At 43.4% G+C, this 24,855-nt stretch overlaps 1 protein-coding gene across 1 annotated transcript in view; it reads right to left on the bottom strand.

Annotated features, from left to right (window-relative positions):
* Positions 1–1,011: 1,011 nt before the first annotated feature.
* SLC25A15 (solute carrier family 25 member 15) overlaps positions 1,012–24,855 on the bottom strand; it is a 25,271-nt gene continuing 1,427 nt past the window's right edge. Inside the window, exons 2-6 of the mRNA XM_007471674.1 lie at positions 23,458–23,716; positions 13,932–14,069; positions 11,577–11,746; positions 3,204–3,362; positions 1,012–1,521 (exon numbers count right to left, since the gene is read on the bottom strand). Of these exons, the coding sequence (XP_007471736.1) occupies positions 1,397–1,521; positions 3,204–3,362; positions 11,577–11,746; positions 13,932–14,069; positions 23,458–23,716 (851 nt within the window). The 3' untranslated portion in view covers positions 1,012–1,396. The remainder of the gene's footprint in view (positions 1,522–3,203; positions 3,363–11,576; positions 11,747–13,931; positions 14,070–23,457; positions 23,717–24,855) is intronic.

The following is a 24,855-nucleotide window of genomic DNA, read 5'->3' as shown; positions in this document are numbered from 1 at the left end:
CACTGGTGATGACAAGGGCTCCCGTAAACCAGACGGCCAGGGAACAGCTGCCCATCCCAAGTCTACGGGAGTCAGATGAACCAGGGTTTGTTAGTAGTGCACACATATGGCATAGTTGAATGAAATTACCTTTGCTTCGCTGATTTATTAAGTCACACCCCAGGGACCACCATCACTGAAATTCATGACAGCCAGTACCCCACATTAAAGGCTCCAGCATGGCAAGGAGTGAGGGATCCCAAGATAAACTTCAGCCTGGGGCAGCCCTGACACCACTCACAGGGAGTGCAAGCACGACACTCTGGTTCCCTCTGAAAGGAGACCGCTTTGCCCACAAGCACCACCACTCTGTCCCCAGACGGGGAGCCAGGGCCTCTCTTGGCTTTGGCACTCTGCTCCCTGGAAGGGCTTCCGATTGGCAGAGGAAAGGAGGGCGTGGTCCAAAGTGGATCAGCAGCCCGTAGGTGGTCCGACAGACTTCCCTGGAATCCCGCCCAGGCCAGGACACAGAGGCAGAAGCTCAGGGCAGCTGTCAGCCACCGTCTTCACAAAGCACCACAGGCCCCTCCCCTCAGCCCCTGCCTGGAGCTCAAGCCCAGCAGAGAGGAGCTCCTTGGGATAGGAGGAGGGGCTGGCACAGGCGAGGGCCATGCTGCTTCCCAAAGGCTCTAGGCCACACCCAACAATATGTCCGAGCATGGAATGTGATCCCACCTGGAAGAAGATGGATGGCACTGTTTCCACAGAGGAGCACCTTGGGAAAATCCAGGATGCTTACTCTGAAACTTAAATCAAGAACATGGAAGCCACACCAGTATGCAGGTATATTCTCCTCTTTAGAATCTAGACGGATGCCTTAGTTTTCAGGCACCACAGGAAAACTTTTATAAAAACTTTAACCACTTATTACAGGGTATGTGCTAAGTAGATTTTAAAAGAGACCCACATCTAGAATGGATGAAGCATTTATAACCATCCTCATGAAACACGGTTACCTCTGGTTTTTTCTAGTGAGATCTGAGATTAAACACAGAACTAAATTGTGCTTCACTCACAACACAACCATCTAAACTGCATGTACACATACAGGTTTACGCAAAAGCCCTTGATAAAGCTCTACTTAGCCTTTCAGGTTAGGTACCTAGGGCCAGCAGCCCACCCTGTAAGTCCCACCAAGGACAAGAGCAGCAACTTTTCCACTTCACTACAATTATGGGCAGAAATTATATAAAAGAGAAGCTCTTCTATCAAGTTTAAGGTAGAAGGTAGAAAAATGGAAGACAAAAAAAAAATTCCCACAAAATCAAAAAATTCCACATTGGTCTTGTACTCCTTGAAACTCTGAGAACTGCAGTCCTCAAAGAGCTTCACTTGGATCAAGGTTTGCCAGAACACTTCAGTATGCTTCAAACTGGCTCATCATCAACTTCCTGCTGTATTCATAGGCCAAAAAGAGTGCCCCATTGGCAGGGAACGCACGAATCATGGTAGGTTTCAGTCCAGAATATAAGGCCGTTATTCCTAGAAAACAAAAGGGTGACCAAAGACTGAGCTCCCCCTCCTTGGAAATATCCCACGAACCCACACAGCACAGATATTTTTACAGTTACAGATCCAGACAATAGCACTAAAAACCAGCAGCGATGGAACAGGTTTCCCTGGACTACTGGAACTAGACAGACTAGTAAAAACAAGGGCAAGGGCAGGTCTGCCAGCAAAGCTGGTGAGGCTCCGGGAACAGTCACCGATCCCATGCCTGTTACCTCCTGGTAAGCGGATCAGGCAGAGCAGGGGGCCTCACGTGGGCGCCTCACATGGGCAGACAGGAGGCAGCCACAAAGCCACGGACAACAGCAACTTCACAGCTTCACCTAGCGGGCAAGGACCACGAGGCACGGGGCCAGAACACAGAGCAATGACATTGACATCGAGGACCTGTTTCTAGTATTAGCACTGCACAAGGCAGTTCTGAAGATCCAGGCAGATAAGGGAGGTGTAAGTACTTTGGAAAACTACAAAGTGTAACGCAAATTTAAAAGGGGTTACTGTTAGTAATATACAAGATGTCTGTGCTCTATTTGGGGTTAAAGCAGTTTCTGCATGCTGTTACTCTGCTCGCTTTCTCTCAAAATCAAGACAGAAAAGTGCACATCCAAGTTTTAAGACGTACAGTGGATGCTGGAAGCACAGGTCTTTACTCACTAGTGGCATAAACTTGGCTTTATACAAACACTACTTTAAAAGTCTTTATCTACCTGTATAACTAAAAACTGATAGCAAATCACCTTCAGAAATTGCTTAGTGCCTTTCTCATTGCAGAAGTCTTATCATTAAGGATGTACATTCTTTTAAATGCCTTACTGATATGCTGTTAGAGCTCATCTCCTGATGATATTGTTTAAAACAAGTGGTGCAGGACTTCCCTGGTGGTCCAGTGGTTAAGACTCCATGCTTCCACTGCAGGGGGAATGGGTTGGATCCCTGGTTGGGGAAGTTTCACATGCCACAGAGTGCAGCCAAAAAAAAATGCAGCCAAAAAAAAAAAAAAAAGTGGTGCTAACTCTGAAACATGTGTCCTCTTAGACAAAACACATACTTTAAAAATTCCCACCAGGCTATTTAGAAACAAAATCCTGGCCCAAAGATTAGGAATCAGAGCTTTAAACATTCTTGAGGGGACTTCCCTGGTGGCGCAGTGGTTAAGAATCTGCCTGCCAATGCAGGGGACCCGGGTTCAATTCCTGGTCCAGAGAGATCCCACATGCCGCGGAGCAACTAAGCCCATGCACCACAACTACTGAGCCTGCACTCTAGAGCCCGCAAGCCACAACTACTGAGCCCACGAGCCACAACTACTGAAGCCCATGTGCCTAGAGCCCGTGCTCCGCAACAAGAGAAGCCACCACAATGAGAAGCCCGCGCACCGCAATGAAGAGTAGCCCTCACTTGCCACAACTAGAGAAAGCCTGTGCACAGCAACAAAGACTCAACACAGCAAAAAATAAATAAAATAAAAACATTCTTGAGAATAATGAAGTAAGCTAAAGAAAGGGGTCTGGAAACAAATCCACAAATGTGAATTACATACACTGTTAGAAAAGTGAGGCGGTGGAAGAGAGCAATTACCCATCTGATCAACTTCGACAAGACGAGCAGCCACTCCCTATACATACCTCCTCTGTTTCAGCAATTGGCAGACTCACCTTCATTTTTCACGATGCTTATAAAAGTTCCAATAAATCCTGCCTGTTTTCCAGACATGGAGAGAACTTGAATTCTGGATTTGATACAATCCACTGGGTAAACAGCAAGCCAGAGGCAGATTCCACCAAATCCACCACTTAACATCAAAGGGACAGGGCCTAGAGAAGAAAATGAGCAAACAGTGTTTTGTCTCAAGAACAGCTGATGTGATATTTCCAGAGGTCAATGTAGTAGTGGCTGCAGGTAGGTGCAAATACAAACACTAAAGCTGCGGAACACAGTTCTCTGGGGCAACTGTCAAACTAAGAGCACAGGTTCTGTGTGGTAGACTGGGACTGTCCCTCATGACTCCAGGACAAGGGGCAGCCCTAGTGAGGGTCAGATTTAGGCTGATCTCTGTGGCCCTCCTGCCCCATCCTCCAGAGGCCTGGCCCCCCAAGAACCAGCTAGGCCCCCAGCAGCATGGCAATACCCTATCATGAGGAGTGAGAACAGAGGCCACTCAAACACAGGCTGCATCTTTTTCAACTTTCGCTTAATTATTTTAATATATTAATGTCCCATGGCTCTGATTCTTCCTTTGCCATGAAAAAGCAAAGTTATTAAACGTAACAGTTAAGCCTAGGAGCTTGACTATCCCCAGAATAGGTCCAGAACACTGAAGGGAGGTATTTAAGAAACAAGTAACCACTCATGTGAGCCAAACATCGATACAGTTGTGTCAAGCAGTTAATTAGGATAAACTAGAAAGAAGTACACTACTCACTGCTCTCAAAACACTATCAAGATTTATTACTAAGTTTAAGCTTATTGCAAGATGATTTATAGGTGATTTCCCCATTTGTTGGTGATATCCTACAGGGAAAATAATGTCTGTATTCTCCCCTAAAATGGACCCAGAGCAAATGAACAAATGTTATTCCAGGAAAAAAGTTTTGGTGGTGGTGGGGGGGGACCTTCAAGATGGCAGAGGAGTAAGACGTGTAGATCATCTTCCTCCCCACAAATACATCAGAAATACATCTACATGTGGAACAACTCCTACAGAACACCTACTGAATGCTGGCAGATGACCTCAGACTTCCCAAAAGGCAAGAAACTCCCCCACATACCTGGGTAGGGCAGAAGAAAAAAGAATAAACAGAGACAAAAGAATAGGGATGGGACCTGCACCTCTGGGAGGGAGCTGTAAAGGAGGAAAGGTTTCCACACACTAGGAAGCCCCTTCGTGGCGGGGCTTGGGGTGGGGGGAGCTTCAGAGCCACAGAGGAGGGCGCAGCAACAGGGATGCAAAGAGCAAAGCGGAGAGATTCCCACACAGAGGATCGGTGCCTACCAGCACTCACCAGCCCGAAAGGCTTGTCTGCTCACCTGCTGGGGCGGGCGGGGGTTGGGAGCTGAGGCTCGGGCTTCGGAGGTCAGACCCCAGGGAGAGGACTGGGGTTGGATGCGTGAACACAGCCTGAAGAGGGCTAGTGCGCCACAGCTAATCAGGAGGGAGTCCGGGGAAAAGTCTGAATCTGCCAGAGATGCAAGAGACCATTGTTTCAGGGTGCGCGAGGAGAGGGGATCCCCCTTCCCTGTCTGCCCACAGAAGGCAGAGCACCGCCTAAACGAGCTCCAGAGACAGGCACAAGCCGTGGCTATCAGCTCAAACACCAGAGATGGGCATGAAATGTTAAGGCTGCTGCTGCCACCACCAAGAAGCCTGTGTGCAAGCACAGGTCACTATCCACACCCACCCCAGGAGCCTGTGCAGCCCGCCACTGCCAGGATCCTGTGATCCAGGGACAACTTCGCCGGAAGAACACACAGCACACCTCAGGCTGTTGCAACGTCACGCTGGCCTCTGCCGCCACAGGCTCGCCCCACATTCCAATTATAACTACCGTACTCCTCCCTCCCCCCACCCCCAGCACAAGTGAGCCAGAGCCCCCTAATCAGCGCTGCTTTAAACCTGTCCTGTCTGGGCATGAACAGATGCCTGAGGGTAACCTACAGGCAGAGGCGGGTCCAAATCCAAAGCTGAACCCCAGGAGCTGTGCGAACAAAGAAGAGAAAGGGAAATCTTTCCCAGCAGCCTCAGGAGCAGCGGGTTAAATCTCCACAATCAACTCGATATACCCTGCATCTGTGGAATACCTGAACAGACAACGAATCATCCCATATTGAGGCCGTGGACTTCGGGTTTGCTGTCAGACACTGACTTCTTTCTGATTTTTCTCTTAGTATAGTTTTTAGTGCTTGTTATCATTGGTGGATTTGTTTATTAGTTTGGTGGCTCTCTTTTTATTACTTTTTAATTTTACTTTAACTATTTTATTTATTATTTTTCGTTCTTTTTTTTCTCTTATTTCTTCTGAGCCATGTGACTGACAGGGTCGTGGTGCTCTGGCCGGGTATCAGACCTGAGCCTCTGAGGTGGGAGAGCCAAGTTCAGGACATTGGACTACCAGAGACCTCCCGGGCCCACGTAATATCAATCGGCAAGAGCTCTCCCAGAGATCTCCGTCTCAATGCTAAGACCCAGCTCCACTCAATGACCAGCAAGCTACAGTGGACACCTTATGCCAAACAACTAGCAAGACAGAAACACAAACCCACCCATTAGCAGAGAGGCTGCCTAAAATCAGAAGTTCATAGACACCACAAAACACACCATTGGACATGGCCCTGCCCACCAGAAAGACAAGATCCAGCCCCACCCATCAGAACACAGGCACCAATCCCCTCCATCAGGAAGCCTACGCAAGCCACCTAACCAACCTTAGCCACTGGGGGCAGACACCAAAACCAAAGGGAACTACAAACCTACAGCCTGCAAAAAGGACACCCCAAACACAGTAAGTTAAATGAAATAAGAAGACAGAAAAATATGCAGCAGATGAAGGAGCAAGGTAAAAAACCACCAGACCAAACAAACGAAGAGAACATAGGCAGTCTACCTGAAAAAGAATTCAGAGTAATGATAGTAAAGATGATCCAAAATCTTGGAAACAGAATGGAGAAAATACAAGAAATGCTTAACAAGGACCTAGAAGAACTGAAGAGCAAACAATCAATGATGAACAACACAATAAATGAAAAGAAAAATTCTCTAGAAGGAATCAATAGCAGAAGAACTGAGGCAGAACAACAGAAAAGTGACCTGGAAGATAAAATAGTGGAAATAACTACTGCAGAGCAGAATAAAGAAAAAAGAATGAAAAGCATTGAGGACAGTCTCAGAGACCACTGGGACAACATTAAACACCCAAACATTCGAATATAGGGGTCCCAGAAGAAGAGAAAAAGAAAGTGTTTGAGAAAATATTTGAAGAGATTATTGTTGAAAACTTCCGTAACATGGGAAAGGAGGTAGTCAATCAAGTCCAGGAAGCACAGAGAATCCCATACAGGATAAATCCAAGGAGAAACACTCCTAGACACATATTAATCAAACTATCAAAAATTAAATACAAAGAAAAAATATTAAAAGCAGCAAGGGAAAAGCAACAAATAACATACAAGGGAATCCCCATAAGGTTAAGAGCTGATCTTTTAGCAGAAACTCTGCAAGCCAGAAGGGAGTGGCAGGACATACTTAAAGTGATGAAAGGGAAAAACTTACAACCAAGATTACTCTACCCAGCAAGGATCTCATTTAGAATTGACAGAGAAATTAAAACCTTTAAAGACAAGCAAAAGGGCTTCCCTGGCGGCGCAGTGGTTGGGAGTCCGCCTGCCGATGCAGGGGATGTGGGTTCATGCCCCGGTCCGGGAGGATCCTGCATGCTGTGGAGCAGCTGGGCCCGTGGGCCACGGCCGCTGGGCCTGCATGGCTGGAGCCTGTGCTCTGTCATTTTGACTCTACTGGGCAGTAGCAAGGGCAATACCCACCAAAAAAAAAAAAAAAAAAAAAAAAAGACAAGCAAAAGAAGAATTCAGCACCACAAAACCAGCTCTACAACAAATGCTAAAGGAATTTCTCTAGGCAGGAAACACAAGAGAAGGAAAAAACCTACAAAAATAAACCCAAAACAATTAAGAAAATGGTAATAGGAACATACATATCAATAATTACCTTAAATGTAAATGGATTAAATGCTCCAACCAAAAGATATAGGATACAAAAACAAAAATAGATACAAAAACAAGACCCATATATATGCTGTCTACAAGAGAGCCACTTCAGACCTAGGGACACATACAGACTGAAAGTGAGGGGATGGAAAAAGATATTCCATGCAAATGGAAATCAAAAGAAAGCTGGAGTAGCAACTCTCATATCAGACAAAACAGACTTTAAAATAAAGACTATTACAAGAGACAAAGAAGGACACTACATAATGATCAAGGGATCAATCCAAGAAGAAGACATAACAATTGTAAAATATTTATGCACCCAACATAGGAGCACCTCAATACATAAGGCAAATGCTAACAGCCATAAAAGGGGAAATTGACAGTAACACAATCATAGTAGGGGACTTTAACACCCCACTTTCACCAATGGACAGATCATCCAAAAGGAAAAAAATAAGGAAACACAAGCTTTAAATGACACATTAATAAACAAGATGGATTTAATTGATATTTATAAGACATTCCAACCAAAAACAACAGAATACACTTTCTTCTCAAGTGCTCATGGAACATTCTCCAGGATAGATCATATCTTGGGTCACAAATCAAGCTTTGGTAAATTTAAGAAAATTGAAATCATATCAAGTATCTTTTCTGACCACAGTGCTATGAGACTAGGTATCAATTACAGGAAAAAAACTGTAAAAAATAAAAACACATGGAGGATAAACAATACGCTACTAAATAACCAAGAGATCACTGAAGAAGTCAAAGAGGAAATCAAAAAATACCTAGAAACAAATGACAATGAAAACACAATGACACCAAACCTATGGGACGCAGCAAAGGCAGTTCTAAGAGGGAAGTTTACAGCAGTACAATCCTACCTCTGGAAACAAAAAACATCTCAAACAAACAACCTAACCTTACACCTAAAGCAATTAGAGAAAGAGGAACAAAAAAAACCCAAAGTTAGCAGAAGGAAAGAAATCATAAAGATCAGATCAGAAATAAATGAAAAGAGATGAAGGAAACGATAGCAAAGATCCATAAAACTAAAAGCTGGTTCTCTGAGAAGATAAACAAAATTGATAAACCATTAGCCAGACTTATCAAGAAAAAAGGGGAGAGGACTCAAATCAATAGAATGAGAAATGAAAAAGGAGAAGTAACAACTGACACTGCAGAAATACATAGGATCATGAGAGATTACTAGAAGCAACTATATGCCAATAAAATGGACAACCTGGAAGAAATGGACAAATTCTTAGAAAAGCACAACCTTCCCAGACTGAATCAGGAAAAAACAGAAAATATAAACGGACCAACCACAAGCACTGAAATTGAAACTGTGATTACAAATCTTCGAACAAACAAAAGCCCAGGACTAGATGGTTTCACAGGTGAATTCTATCAAACATTTAGAGAAGAGCTAACACCTATCCTTCTCAAACTCTCCCAAAATATAGCAGAGGGAGGAACACTCCCAAACTCATTCTATGAGGCCACCATCACCCTGATACCAAAACCAGACAAAGATACTACAAAAAAAGAAAATTACAGACCAGTATCACTGATGACTACAGATGCAGAAATCCTCAACAAAATACTAGCAAACAGAATCCAACAGTACATTAAGAGGATCATACACCATGATCAAGTGGGGTTTATCCCAGGGATGCAAGGATTCTTCAATATATGCAAATCAATCAATGTGATACACCATATTAATAAACTGAAGGATAAAAACCATATGATAATCTCAACAGATGCAGAAAAAGCTTCTGAAAAAATTCAACATCCATTTATGATAAAAACTCTCCAGAAAGTAGGCATAGAGGGAACTTACCTCAACATAATAAAGGCCATATATGACAAACCCACAGCCAACATCATTCTCAGTAGTGAATAACAGAACCCATTTCCTCTAAGATCAGGAACAAGACAAGGTTGCCCACTCTCACCACTATTATTCAACATAGTTTTGGAAGTGTTAGTCATAGCAATCGGAGAAGAAAAAGAAAAGGCATCCAAATCAGAAAAGAAGAAGTAAAACTGTCACTGTTTGCAGATGACATGATACTATACATCGAGAATCCTAACAATGCTACCAGAAAACTACTAGAGCTAATCAATGAATTTGGTCAAGTAGCAGGATACAAAATTAATGTACAGCAATCTCTTGCATTCCTATACACTAATGATGAAAAACCTGAAAGAGAAATTAAGGAAACACTCCCATTTACCAGTGCAACAAAAAGAACAGAATACCAAGGAATAAACCTACCTAAGGAGACAAAAGACTGCTAGGCCGAAAACTATAAGACACTCATGAAAGAAATTAAAGAGGATTCAATCAGATGGAGAGGTACACCATGTTATTGGGTTGGAAGAATCAACACTGAAAATGAGTATACTACCCAAAGCAATCTGCAGATTCAATGCAATCCCTATCAAACTACCAATGGCATTTTTCACAGAACTAGAACAAAAAATTTCACAATTTGTACGGAAACACAAAAGACACCGAATAGCCAAAGCAATCTTGAGAAAGAAAAACGGAGCTGGAGGAATCAGGCTCCCTGACTTCAGACTATACTACAAAGCTACAGTAATCAAGAGAGTATGGTACTGGCACAGAAACAGAAATATTGATCAATGGAACAGGGTAGAAAGCCCAGAGATAAACTCACACACATATGGTCACCTTATCTTTGATAAAGGAGGCAAGAATATACAATGGAGAAAAGACAGCCTCTTCAATAAGTGGTGCTGGGAAAACTGGACAGCCACATGTAAAAGAATGAAATTAGCACACTTCCTAACACCATACACAAAAATAAACTCAAAATGGATTTAAGACCTAAATGTAAGGCCAGACACTATAAAACTCTTAGAGGAAAACATAGGCAGAACACTCTATGACATAAATCACAGCAAGATCCTTTCTGACCCACCTCCTAGAGAAATGGAAATAAAAATAAAAATAAACACATGGGACCTAATGAAACTAATAGCTTCTGCACAGCAAAGGAAACCATAAACAAGATGAAAAGACAACCCTCAGAATGGGAGAAAATACTTGCAAATGAAGCAGCTGACAATGGATTAATCTCCAAAATATACAAGCAGCTCTTGCAGCTCAATATCAGAAAAACAAACAACCCAATCCAAAAGTGGGCAGAAGGCCTAAAAAGACATTTCTCCAAAGAAGATATACAGATTGCCAACAAACACATGAAAGAATGCTCAGCGTCACTAATCATTAGAGAAATGCAAATGAAAACTACAATGAGGTATCACCTCACACCAGTCAGAATGGCCATCATCAAAAAATCTACAAACAATAAATGCTGGAGCGGGTGTGGTGAAAAGGGAACCTTCTGCACTGTTGCTGGGAATGTAAATTGATACAGCCACTATGGAGAACAGTATGGAGGTTCCTTAAAAAACTAAAAACAGAACTACCATACGACCCATCAATCCCACTACTGGGCATATACCCAGAGAAAACCATAATTCAAAAAGAGTCATGTACCACAATGTTCATTGCAGCTCTATTTACAATAGCCAGGACATGGAAGCAACCTAAGTGTCCATCAACAGATGAATGGATAAAGAAGATGTGGTACATATATACAATGGAATATTACTGAGCCATAAAAAGAAACGAAATTGAGTTATTTGTAGTGAGATGGATGGACCTAGAGTCTGTAATACAGAGTGAAGTAAGTCAGAAAGAAAAGAAGGTTCTGAAGAACCTAGGGGCAGGACAGGAATTAAGATGCAGATGTAGAGAATGGACTTGAGGGCACAGGGAGGGTGAAGGATAAGCTGGGACGAAGTGAGCGAGTGGCACGGACATGTATACACTACCATATGTAAAACAGCTAGCTAGTGGGAAGCAGCCGCATAGCACAGGGAGATCAGCTCGGTGCTTTGTGACCTAGATGGGTGGGAGGGAGACACAAGAGGGAGGGGATATGGGGATATATGTATACGTATAGCTGATTCACTTTGTTATATGCCAGAAACTAACACACCACTGTAAAGCAATTATACTCCAATAAAGATGTTAAAAAAAAAAAAGTTGGGGATGTCCTGCGGCAGCCTCTGCCCTGAGGAAGTTACCGAGGCTGGAGGATGGTGCTCGCTGTTACCTGCTGCACGGTACTCCCCGGCATCCAGGAGCTCCCAGTGCCAAGCGGACCCCCCACAAGGGGCGAACTGCACAGAAGCCGCCGAGACCGCACCACTGGGAAGCAGACACCGTTGAACCCACCTGCCGTCCCTGCCAGCACACTTACCTAGTTCATCTTTTGACGTCCCCGATGCAAAAAACGATCGGCTCAGCTCGTAGCCACCGAAGAAGAAGAAGTAGCCTGGTACTTCTCGAAGTAAAGTGCTCGAGAGTCCACGGTAGAAGCCCAAGGGGCCGTCCTTCCTAAGGATGCTCTTCACGACAGACCAAACTGTGCTGGGGGGACACGCGGGGCGACAGGTAAGAACGGCATTCACACCCAACTAGCAGACCTGATGGAGCTCCAACAGGGAAGCAGCTCATTTTATAAACAGAGGAGCCAGAATTCCAGCGATAAAAGGTTTTTGGGGGAAGGAAATATCTCCGAGAAAGAGAGGTATACAATTATTTTGTAACAAGTTTTATTACTTGAACTAGTCTGGGTAAAGATATTTTATTACAACAAATGCATACATTTCTAGAAATCATTATCAAAGATCTAAAAGAGCCAATAGCCATTTTTTCCATAGTAAGTAAAGCGAAATTACAATGAGATTGTCCAAACTCAGAGAGAAGAAAATGGCACTGTACGTGCCCAGTCCCTTACCTGCCTTGATTCCTATCTCCTCAGCCTTTCTTTTGAGCTTGTGTATTTTGAGGGAATTGGTTCAGGTGTTTAGGGTTTGTTTTGTTTTGCATTCATCCAGGGAAGTGAGCAACAAGCCTTAAATGTTACTTAAAGGCAAGACAAAAGAAATTCTAAGAGCTGAGCTATAGCTCCTGTAAGGCTCTAGATGTAACCAGTATTTAGTTCTTAGCGAGGTAGGTGTGTAAAAATTTTTACTTGAAGCAGATCAGAGCCTGCAGGAGCCAGAACACGGGCACTTTCTGTGCAGGCTCCTCTTCCTGGTGGTGTAGCGGGGCAGGCCTATCCCTGGGAGGAAAAGCACCACAAACCACACCTGTCAGCTTAGCGAGCCCCTCACTCCTCACTTTGTTCTCAGCAGGTGACCTGGCTTGGATCAGGGAAGGATCAGGCCCCCAGGTAACAAAGGCCACCTGCTTTTATTGATGATCTTCCTTCCCAGGCATTACCCACTAGCCAGGCCCTGCCTGCAGTGCCCCCTTCTTCTATCAATACAATCAAGAAGTAACAAAGTCATCCCACTCAACACACTTAGCCTGCTTCCAATCCAGGTCTTAACCCCAAGCTACCAAATCCCAGGCTTGGGCACTGCTATACCTAAAATACAGTCAGCCAATATTTACTTTTGTACAGGGTGTCCGTCTACCTAAGTTCTTTGGATCTAACAATTACTTTTTTTAAAAGTACTTTAAACGACTTTTAAGGGACCCAAGGGCAACTTTCTGGGTGCTGTTAATGATCTATTTCTTTATCTAGGTACCAGTTTACAAAGGCATGTTCATTTTGTGACTACTTGTGGAACTGCACACCTAGGATTTCCTGTGATTTCTGGGTGTGTTCCTGTTATTGTGTGTATACTGTATTTCAATAAAAAAGCATTAAAGACTTAAAGTTTTGAACTTCTAGGCTATGAATAATAGATTTGAATTGGTTGTAATGAATCTCACAGGTGCAGGAAATAGGGCACTATTATGAACCCCGTCCTCACTGGATGGAAAGTGATGACTCTAGAAATGGTCAGTTTACCTAATGGTTTTTCCCAGGAGATTTACTGGCTTTGAGTTAACCTCAGCAACAACCACGAGCGAACTTTTAGTTTAGATAAATAAGCAAGTTTTGAGATTAACACGGATAATAAACTGATTTTCAACTCAAATATATATAATAAATCATATTGTATATGATACATACACTCACAGGGTAACTAGAATCTGTTTTCAGGACAGAGTTGGAGAGTGATTCGATCACTGAAGACTTGCTATGCTTACAAGGGTTTGCATGAATGTTTTCAGAATCTGGCTTGTTTGTAGGTACACTTGAAGGATTCGGGAGGAGGTAAAGGAAGTCACTGCTAGAATCTGGGATGATCAGCCTGAGAACCCATGTGAAACTGGGGAGTTAGCAAATACTCAGCCCAGAATCCAAATTGGCAGTTAGGAAAAGCCCAGCCCTCAATTCCAAAGCCACTGCTACGTGCCTCCCAGTATAGTTGGGGGTCATGCCTTATGCACTCCACTGGCCAACAGGGGTGTAAGCCCCTGCTTCTCCACTTTTGGGATACTAAATACTTGCCTACAACATTCTGTGGGGTGGATGGTGATTCCAACCACCACAGACAATGTGTTCAGAAAATTATCCTCAGAGTGGTGGTGGAGAGGGGTGTTTGGACTAGATAAACTGTTTCTCTGCCACTTAATTTTAGTACAACATAAAATTTAAAAATACTGGATACACCAAGGCAACAAGACCCCACGTTTGTGCCCAAGCAGCACTTACTTCTGGCTTTTGGCTATCTTTCCCGACATCTCCATTTCATACATGGTCTGCAGCCGGCACTTCACGAGCTCGGTGGGGCAGAGGACCAGAGCAGCAAAGGCAGAGGCAAAGGAACCAGCAGCTGCATTCTGCAGATCACTGGAAGGACGCAAGCACAGGAGGCCGGTTACCCACCCATTATTCACTCGCTCGGTCTCAGCATGCCGAAACACTGGTGGTAAAGGAGAGCAAGCTTGAGGGGAGAGGAAGACTTCCTCAGTGCCTACGAGGCACCTGCTGCTTCCTCTGAGGAGCCCACGACCCTGTGAGGGTGACAGCAGTACCCCAATTTTCATATGGGGAAAATGACGCTTAGAGATGCCATGAACTGTGCTCAGAGTCACACAGCTGCTAAGCGGCAACGCTAGGCTTCAAACCCAGGTCTGCCTGATTGCAAGCCCGTGCTCCTTTTATTAGGCATAGCTCTGTGGGCTGGACGTTTGTGTCACTCACCCCCAGATTCCTATGTTGAAGCCATAACCCCCAATGTGATGGTATTTGGAGGAAGGCCTTTGGGAGGTAGTTAGGTTTAGATGAGGTCAGGAGGGTGAAATCCTCTTGATGAGATTAGTGTCCCTGTAAGAAGAGACTGGAGAGCTGGCTGGCGCTCTCTCCACCAATGTGAGAACACAGCCAGCTGTCCCTCTGCAAACCAGGAAGAGGACCCTCACCAGACGCCGAATCAGGCGGCATCTTGTTCTTGGACTTTCCAGCCTCCAGAGCTATGAGAAACAAAGTTTTGTTGTTTAAACCACCCAGCCTGGGGTATTTTGTTCTAGCAGAGCCAGAACTAAGAAAGTGACACCGAAAAACCAAACCAAACAATGTGGGGGAAAAAATTCCCTATGGTCCCACCACCCCAACACACACACTATTAATACTTCAATGTGTTTGCCACTGAGCTTTAAATAAAAACAGGTTTTGAGGCCATCCCTACGTGCCTCTGGATTCAGCCCAGAACAACCACAAGTGTAATGTAACTGCTACAGATGAAAACCCAGGATACATTTTTAACCAAAATGTTGCTCATTGAAAAAAGATTTCCCAGTTCAGCTGATGACCTCCTGGACCTCAGCTGCACAGAGGGCACGAGGTGGGCCAGTGGTGCTGCCAGTGTGAGTCAGCAAGCTCGACGGTTGTAGGGCAAATGGCAAAGCTGGAAATATAAATGGAAAATGAATGCACATAAGTACAAAAATGCAAGAATTCACTTCATCTCACATGGGTTTAGTACCACCAGCCTCAGTCACCAGCAGGGGAGTGAAACTAGAAAGAATATGGGGGAAAGTACAAGAAACAAATTGCCAGGAAGACTCCTGAGAGTTCACGGGGGTCAGCAAAGGAGATCCTCTCCAAACCTTGGGAGGATGTTCTATCACGAGAGCACCGCTGGCACCTACGAGGACAATCTTTAGTTGCACAGAAAGGACTGAGCTGCTCATAGCAACAACTAGCTGTGACACTCACCTGTTAACTGCCAGCATCTGGCTGTTACTGGATGACCAAAACAACTCACAGACCTCCAGAAGCCCCCAAAGGTAACCCCCTAGGCAGCCTGCCCAGGTAGCGAGGTCCCCTCACGATTTCTCTTCCATCTGTGAGCAGAGAAGCCTAACAGACCTACCACATTCAACTGTCCTAAAGTTACAATAAACTACCCCACTTACATCAATGGACAGATCATCCAGACAGAAAATCAATAAGGAAACACAGGCCTTAAATGACATATTAGACCAGATGGACTTAATTGGTATTTGTAGAACATTCCATCAGAAAGCAGCAGAATATACATTCTTCTGAAGTGCACATGGAACATTCTCCAGGATAGATCACATGCTGGGCCACAAAGCAAGCCTCGGTAAATTTAAGAAAATTGAAATCATATCAAGCATCTTTTCCAACCACAACACTATGAGACTGGAAATCAATCACAGGAAAAAAACTAAAAAACACAAACACGTGGAGGCTAAACAGTATTACTAAACAACCAATGGATCACTGAAGAAATCAAAGAGGAAATAAAAAAATACCTAGACACAAATGACAACAGAAACACTACAATCCAAAACCTATGGGATGCAGCAAAAGCACTTCTAAGAGGGAAGTTTATAGCAATACAATCTTACCTCAGGAAACAAAAAGAAAAATCTCAAACAACCTAACCTTACACCTAAGGCAACTAGAGAAAGAAGAACAAAACCCAAAGTTAGTGGAAGGAAAGAAATCATAAAGATCAGAGAAGAAATAAATGAAATAGAGATGAAGGAAACAATAGAAAAGATCAATGAAAGTAAAAGCTGGTTCTTTGAAAAGATAAGCAAAATTCATAAACCTTTAGCCAGATTCATCAAGAAAAAAAAGGGAGAGGGCTCAAATCAGTAAAACTAGAAATGAAAAAAGTTATAACCGACACCACAGAAGTACAAAGGATCCTAAGAGACTACTACAAGCAACTATATGCCAATAAAATGGACAACCTAGAAGAAACCGACAAATTCTTAGAAAGGTACAACCTTGTAAGACTGAACCAGGAAGAACTAGAAACTATGAACAGACCAATCACAACTAATGAAATTGAAACTGTGATTAAAAAACTCCCAACAAACAAAAGTCCAGGACCAGATGGCTTCACAGGCGAATTCTATCAAACATTTAGAGAAGAGTTAACACCTATCCTTCTGATACTATTCCAAAAAATTTCAAAGGAAGGAACATTCCCAAACTCATTCTATGAGGCCACCATCACCCTGATACCAAAACCAGACAAAGATATAACAAAAACGGAAAATTACAGGCCAATATTACTGATGAACACAGACGCAAAAATCCTCAACAAAATACTAGCAAACTGAATCCAACAATACATTAAAAGGGTCGTACACCATGATCAAGTGGGATTTATCCCAGGGATGCAAGGATTCTTCAATATCCACAAATCAATCAGTGTGACAGACCACACTAACAAACTGAAGAATAAAAACCATATGATCATCAATAGATTCAGGAAAAGCTTTATGACAAAATTCAACACCCATTTATGATAAAAACTCTCCAGAAAGTGGGCACAGAGGGAACTTAGCTCAACATAATAAAGGCCATATAGGACAAACCCACAGTTAACATCATTCTTAACGGTGAAAAGCTGAAAGCATTTCCTCTAAGATGAGGAATGAGACAAGGATGTCCACTCTGGCCACTTTTATTCCACATAGTTTTGGAAGTCCTAGCCATGGCAATCAAAGAAGAAAAAGAAATAAAAGGAATCAAAATTGGAATAGAAGTAAAACCATCACTGCCTGCAGATGGCATGATACTATACATAGAAAATTCTGAACATGCTACCAGAAAACTACTATGACTCATCAATGAATTCGGTAAAGGTGCAGGATACAAAATTACTACTCAGAAATCTCTTGCATTCCTACGTACTTACTACAAAAGATCAAAAAGAGAAATTAAGGAAACAATCCCATTTACCATCACATCAAAAAGAATAAAATACCTAGGAATAAACCTACCTGAGTAGGCAGAAAACCTGTACTCTGAAAACTATAAGACACTGATGAAAGAAATCAAAGATGACATAAACAGGGGAATTCCCTGGCAGTCCAGTGTTTAGGACTCCATGCCTTCACTGCAGAGGGCCTGGGTTCAATACCTTGCTGGGGAATTAAGATCCCACAAGCCATGTGGCACGGTCACATACACACACAAAAATACCATGCTCTTGGATTGGAAGAATCAATATTGTCAAAATGACATACTACCCAAGGCAATCTACAGATTCAATGCAGTCCCTATCAAACTACCAATGGCATTTTTCACAGAACTGGAACAAAAATTTTTTTCATCTGTCTGGAAACACAAAAGACCTCAAATAGCCAAAACAATCCTGAGAAAGAAAAAAGGAGCTGGAGGAATCAGACTCCCTGACTTCAGACTATACTACAAAGCTACAGTAATCATAACAGTATGGTACTGGCACAAAAACAGAAATATAGATCAATGGAACAGGATAGAAATCCCAGAAATAGACCCACACACCTATGCTCAGTTAATCCATGACAAAGGAGGCAAGAATAAACAATGGAGAAAAGAAAGGCTCTTCAATAAGTGGTGCTGGGAAAACTGGACAACTACATTGAAAGAATGAAATTTGAACATTCTCTAACACCATACACAGAAATAAACTCAAAATGGATTAAAGACCTAAATGTAAGGCCGGATACCATAAAACTCTTAGAGCGGACTTCTGCAGTGGTCCAGTGGTAAAAAAAATCCACCTTACAATGCAGGGGACGTGGGTTCGACCCCTGGTCAGGGAATTAAGATCCCACAAGCCACGGGGCAGCTAAGCCCGCACACCACAACTACTGAGCTTGTGTGCCTCAACTAGAGCCTGTGTGCCACAAACTACAGAGCCCACATGCTCTGGAGCCTGTGCACCACAACTAGAGAAGAGAAAACCTGCACACCACAACTAGAGAGAAGTCTGCGTACCACAGGGAAGAGCCCTTGCACTGCAATGAGAGATCCCATGTGCCGCAACTAAGACCCAACACAGCCAAAAATAAAATAATAAATCTTTAAAAAATAATAAAACTCTTAGAGGTAAACATAGGCAGAACACTCCGACATAAATCACAGCAATCTCTTTTTGGATCTATTCCTGGAGTAATGAAAATAAAAACAAAAATAAACAGATGGGACCTAATTAAACTTAAAAGCTCTTGCACAGCAAAGGAAATCATAAACAAAACAAAAATACAACCTACAAAATGGGAGAAAATATTTGTAAATGAAGTGACTGACAAGGATTAATCTCCAAAATATACAAACACCTCATGCAGCTCTATATCAAAAAACAACGACCCAATAAAAAAATGGACAGAAGATCTAAATAGACATTTCTCCAAAGAATACACACAGATGGCCAAAAAGCACATGAAAAGATGCTTAACATCACTAATTACTAAAGAAATGCAAATCAAAACTAAAATGAGGTATCACCTCACACCAGTCCTAATGGCCAGCACCAAAAAGCTTACAAACAGTAAATGCTGGAGAGGGTGTGGAGAAAAGGGAATCCTCCTGCACTGTTGGTGGGAATGTAAATTGATACAGCTACTATGGAGAACAGTATGGAGGTTCCTTAAAACACTAAAAACAGAACTACCATATGATCCAGCAATTCCACTCCTGGGCATATATCCAGAGAAAACCAAATCAGAAAGATACATGCACCCCAATGTTCACAGCAGCACTATTTAAGCCAAGACATGGAAGCAACCTAAATATCCATCAACAGAGGAATGGATAAAGAAGATGTGGTACATATATACAATGGAATATTACTCAGCCATAAAAAAGAATGAAATAATGCCATTTGCAGCAACACAGAGGGACCCAGAGATTATCATACTAAGTGAAGTAAGTCAGACAGAGAAAGACAAATATCATATGATATCACTTATATGTGGAATCTTGAAAAAAATGATACAAATGAACTTATTTACAAAACAGAAACAGACTCACAGACTTTGAGAACAAACTTAATAGTTTCCAAAGGGGAAACATGGTGGGGGGGGGGATAAATCAGGAGTTTGGGATTAACATATATAACATATATATAAAACAGATAATCAACAAGGATGTACTGAATAGCACAGGGAACTCTACTCAATATTCTTTAATAACCTATATGGGAAAAGAATCTGAAAAAGAATGGATATATGTATAACTGAATCACTTAGCTATACACCTGAAACACAACATTGTAAATCAACTATATTCCAATATAAAATTAAAAAAATTTAAATATTTTAGAAAAAGTTTTGAAACCATAAAAAGTTACAATGAACTAATAGTTATAGAAACTGAGGTCAAACGTTACTACAGGCAAACCTTGTTTTATTGCACTTCGCTTTATTACTCTTTGAAGATACTGCATTTTTAAAATTTCTTTTTCTTTTTATTTTTTTTAACACCTTTATTGGAGTACAATTGCTTTACAATGGTGTGTTAGTTTCTGCTCTATAACAAAGTTGAAGGTTTGTGGCAACCCTGAGTTGTCAGAGGATAGTTAGCATTTTTTTTTTAGCAATAAAGTATTTTTAAATTAAGGTAGGTACATTCTTTTTGGGATATAACACTATTGCACAGACTACAGTATAGTGTGAACATAGCTTTATATGCACTGGGAAACCAAAAAATTTGCAAGATGGTCTGGAACCAAACCTCAAATATTTGACGTGTGCCTGCATAAAGCCAAGGGCTGCCTACCATCCCAGTCCCGATTTCCTATCCCTGGTGGTCTGGCCTTGGTGCCTCAGGTGGATGTGAAGTGGGTGCCCAGGGCTGAGCCGGCCTGTTAACACAGCCGGGCCTCAGAAGAGCTGGCCTGGAGCAGGCCTTCTTTCAGGAGGAAGACACCGCCTGCAGTCTGGCCTTCCTTTCAATTTTAAAGAATGATGTGTCAGACGGTCTCCAGGAGAGCCAGCTCCACAACTGTACCGGCACACAGCTTTCTAGGGGTGGAAGTGCCCGACGCCACCCCCTCCATCCTTCCCCCTTCACTCCTACTTAAATTGTTTGTCAAAACCAAAGCTTAAAGGGTTTGTCTCTTGGCCAGTCTGCAGATCCATACTTGGCCTCCCTCCGGGACTTTCTGTCAACCTGACAGGCCATAGTCAATCAGGGTCATTGACCAGGGTTTGCCAGTCCTGCTGGAACAAAGGTGGTATCGACAGATACAGACGGCTGTTTCATCCAAGAGGCGGTAACACCTGAACGAACTCCAAGCATGCTGATACAGGGCAACCCAGGGCCAAGTCAGATCTGCAGTGGACTTTGGCTTTCTAATAAATGCTTTCACCTACCAGTGCATGAGATGAGGGACATGGGCCCCAGGCTGTGCCTACAGTAGAAACTTTAGAACTGGATCTCAAATGGCAATCGGCATAGGATGGGATTTTGTAAGAATCAACTGTTTTGTCTGTCACCCACTCAACAAACATGTTCCTAAGCACTCCTGCTGTGTCAGAGCCCGCCGAGCCAAAGGTGAAAAGAGAGCACTACTCAGGGACTGTTCGAACTGAGAATATTTACTGTATCGCTGCAGAAATTCATAACAGGTGATCACAAGCAGTTCTTTCCTTTCCCTGCTTCTGTGTAATTATTATCTTTTCTCTAGACCTGACCCCTACAAAGTACACCAGAGCCCCCGCCTGTGGTCTTATGGGAAGAATGCTGGATTGAGGGTGCAGAAGACATGGGCTGCAGTCCCGGCTCTGTCACTTATTAACCCAGTGATCTTCAGCGCGTCAGTATCTGTACCAGAGTTTCCCCGTCTATAAAACGGATACCATCACCTGCCTGGATCCTCGCACAGGACCATGGTGAGGGCTAAGAAAGCATGACATGCGTGTCAGAGCTTCGTAAGCTCTCAGGCAGCATTTGCTCACTGGTAATGAGCAACCACTGTTGTGTAGGATGAAAAAGCTGCAGCCCCTCTCCGGTCCCCTAAGTTCAAAAAGGACAAGGGTGCTGGGTTAGGCCGAGGGAAAGGGGAAGCTGTCTCCACCGCAGGACCTGCACCAGAACCTCCTGCGGTTCTGCTCCATTTCCCTGTCCTTCTTCAAGGACGCTGAAGGAGACCTAAGCTCCAGGTCTCCTCAGCCAGGAAGTCTCCCGCTCCAGCGCAAAGAGCTAGTCACTGCAGCGTCCTTCCTGTCTGTCTCGACCACGGGACACCACATTCTCCTGGTTGATCTTCTGCTTATTCCTTTACTTCCTCTTTTTCCTGACCCCCTCCCTGCTGGAGGGTCCTAGGATCTGTGCTCAGTCCTATAAACACTGTCTCCCTAGGGGATTTCATCCAGTCCCAAGCCTTTAAAAAACAAGTTCCATCTATCAAGACGGGATGCCTGCTATAAACGGGCACATCTCCAGGCACCCCCAAAGACTTCTGTACAAAAGGAACCTACTTTAGCCATGTGGGACCTGTATCTGCAACAGGGTCTTGAATTCCCACCAAAACAACAGGCAAGACTGCCCTCTGCAACCACGAAGCTGATAACAATAATTTTAAATGACTTAAAATAAACCAATGGGGACTTTCCTGATGGCACAGTGGTCAAGCATCCACCCGCCAATGCAGGGGACACGGGTTTGAGTCCTGGTTGGGGAAGATCCCACATGCCACGGAGCAACTAAGCCCGTGTGCCACAACTACTGAGCCTGCGCACTAGAGCCTGCGAGCCACAACTACTGAGCCTGCGTGCTACAACTACTGAAGCCCATGTGCCTAGAGCCCATGCTCCGCAACAAGAGAAGCCACCACAATGAGAAGCCTGCTAACCGCAACGAAGAGTAACCCCTGCTCGCCGCAACTAGAGAAAGCCCGCGTGCAGCAACAAAGACCCAATGCAGCCAAAAATAAATATTTTTTTTTAAAAGAGTGAAAACTTATAATATAAATCAATGTTCAAAGGAGTAAAGGCTAAACATCCCAGTGGTTTCCGAATTCCTTTTAGTCTCGGTATAATAAATACCCAAGGAATGACCAAATACACACCCAAGTCTGATGTTTGGGGCAGACTCGACCAATGAAACAGTAGGTTCACCTGCATCTTCTCAGATGCTCTGACCCTTCCTAAAATTCCAAGTTCTTCCTCAAACCTATTTGGCTCTTCCAATACTCTGCATTCTGCTGATGACGTGGAACTCAAAACTCGGGTCACAAGTTGCATCTATGGTTTAAGTTCTGCACTTCTGCCCAGAGAAGTGGCACCAACAGCAGCATTTGAAAAGCATCTTCCCCAAATATCATACGATATCACTTATATTTGGAATTTAATTTTTAAAAATGGCACAAGTGAACTTATTTACAAAACAGAAACAGACTCACAGATCTCAAAATCAAATTTCAGGTTACCAAAGGGGAAACATGGGGGGAGGGGATAAATTAGGAGATTGGGATGAACATAAACACACTACTCTAAATAAAATAGATAACCAACAAGGACCTACTGTATAGCACAGGGAACTCTACTCAATATTCTGTAATAACCTCTATGGGAAAAGAACCTGAAAAAGAATGGATATATATATATATGTCTAACTGATTCACTTTGCTGTAACCTGAAACTAACACAACATTGTAAATCAACTATACTCCAATTAAAAAAAAGAAAAATAATAATAAAAAAAGAAAAATAATTTTTTAAAAAAGAAAGAAAAGCATCTTCCTAAAGAATGGAAGGAACGTGAGGGTGGTTGTTTCTACGCGGTGGATTATGGGCAACTCTCCTTTTGCATAACACATGTGCGTTTCCCCAGTTTTCTGTGATGGCAATATATGACTTCTTAATCAAAGGGAGTAGTTATTGTAGAAAAGGAAATGTTCTTCACCATAAGGTCTCATAAAAATCTTGACTACACAAGTGTTGTTTCTCAAACAAAGAGGGTCTCAGTGACCTCAACTCACCTCAGCTTCGCCTGCTTTTCCAATCCAACCACTTTCCGTACCACCTGCTGGCAGAATCCATAGCACATGAAGAGGACGGAGTTCTCGGCGATGTTGGCAATCAGCGCTGGGCTGGTCCCCTTGTAGAAGCCCCGGAAGCCCACCTGGGAGTAGGTCTTCAGGCAGCAGTCGGTGAGGCCCCTGTACAGGTCGGGGAACGTCTGCATCTTCACTTTCATGGTGTCGAAGGGCTGCCCAGTGAGTACACATGCTGTGCCCCCTGCAACCAGGATAAGAGTCCTCGTCCAGCACCAGTCTACAGCCACGTGGTAGAGTGCGGCCTCAAGGACCCTGGAGATGAGGGACAGGCAGCCCACCGCAGGGCTTACCTCTGCGTCACTTCATTTTGACCTCCTCCCCCCCAGACCTTCTAGCTCAGTCCAATAAAACTTCTAGGGGTCCTTCATGTGTCTGGCACCCCACTCCAGCCCTGAAGGAGCTCACACTCGGTAGAGGAAAGGACATGTGTTTGACGGTCAAAGCCACCGGATGTGAAGGTGTGACGAGCATCGGTCAGAGGGACCTGGGCTCAAAGTCTGACTCTGCTGTGAAATCCTGGCTAAGCGATGTGACCTCTGAGCCTCGATTCCCTATCCGGTTAGCGTGAGGATTAGGATAAGCCTCTAACGTATTGGCTGCTACACCACAAGTGGCTCGTTTACAGCGGTTAACTGTGTCTGTGTGTGCGTCCACATAAAAGGAAGGGGAAGGGAAGAGTCTGGTGTTAATCACTCTTGCCTGATGCCCAGTGGTCCTAATGACTATCAGGGAAATAACAGAGGAATAGGCCACAGATAAAGAAAACAAAGGGTCTAATTAGTCCCTGAAGAGCTAAATGTTTGACCCTATGGGAAAACATCTTATTTGGACTCTACCAATTAATGATTTGTATTCATACAGAAAATGGATTGAAACCTACCTCTGCTTAGCATAAATCATTTATTTATATGCTTTTATACGACAAAAGCATTGAATTGCATTCAATTACTTCAATAAAAATTCTGAATGTAAGGAAAAGAATGAACTATTAAACCCTGTAATATCTCCAGACCCTGAACTGGGTCAGCATTTGGGGAACTGTCTGTCACTGGTGAATGCTTCCACCTCCCCTTGGGCCTGGGACGTCCCGTGCTTGTGTCAGGAAACACAGCCATTGGATGAGGTTACTAAAACCTCAGCAAAACTGAAGAGAAGGCTTACATAAAATATGTCAGAAATGCAATTTCATAACTTAGACATAATATACAGTTACTCCAATGAAGTTGTAGAAAGTAGAAATGGAGGGAGGGCTGTTAAGAATAACTCCCAAGGGGCTTCCCTGGTGGCACAGTGGTTGAGAGTCCGCCTGCCAATGCAGGG

The sequence above is a fragment of the Lipotes vexillifer genome, unplaced genomic scaffold (assembly GCF_000442215.2).
Source record: "Lipotes vexillifer unplaced genomic scaffold, Lipotes_vexillifer_v1.1 scaffold470, whole genome shotgun sequence".
NCBI classification, from domain to species: Eukaryota; Metazoa; Chordata; class Mammalia; order Artiodactyla; family Lipotidae; genus Lipotes; species Lipotes vexillifer.
Note: the sequence above shows the minus strand (reverse complement) of the source record. Positions and strands in the feature narration are given on the sequence as shown.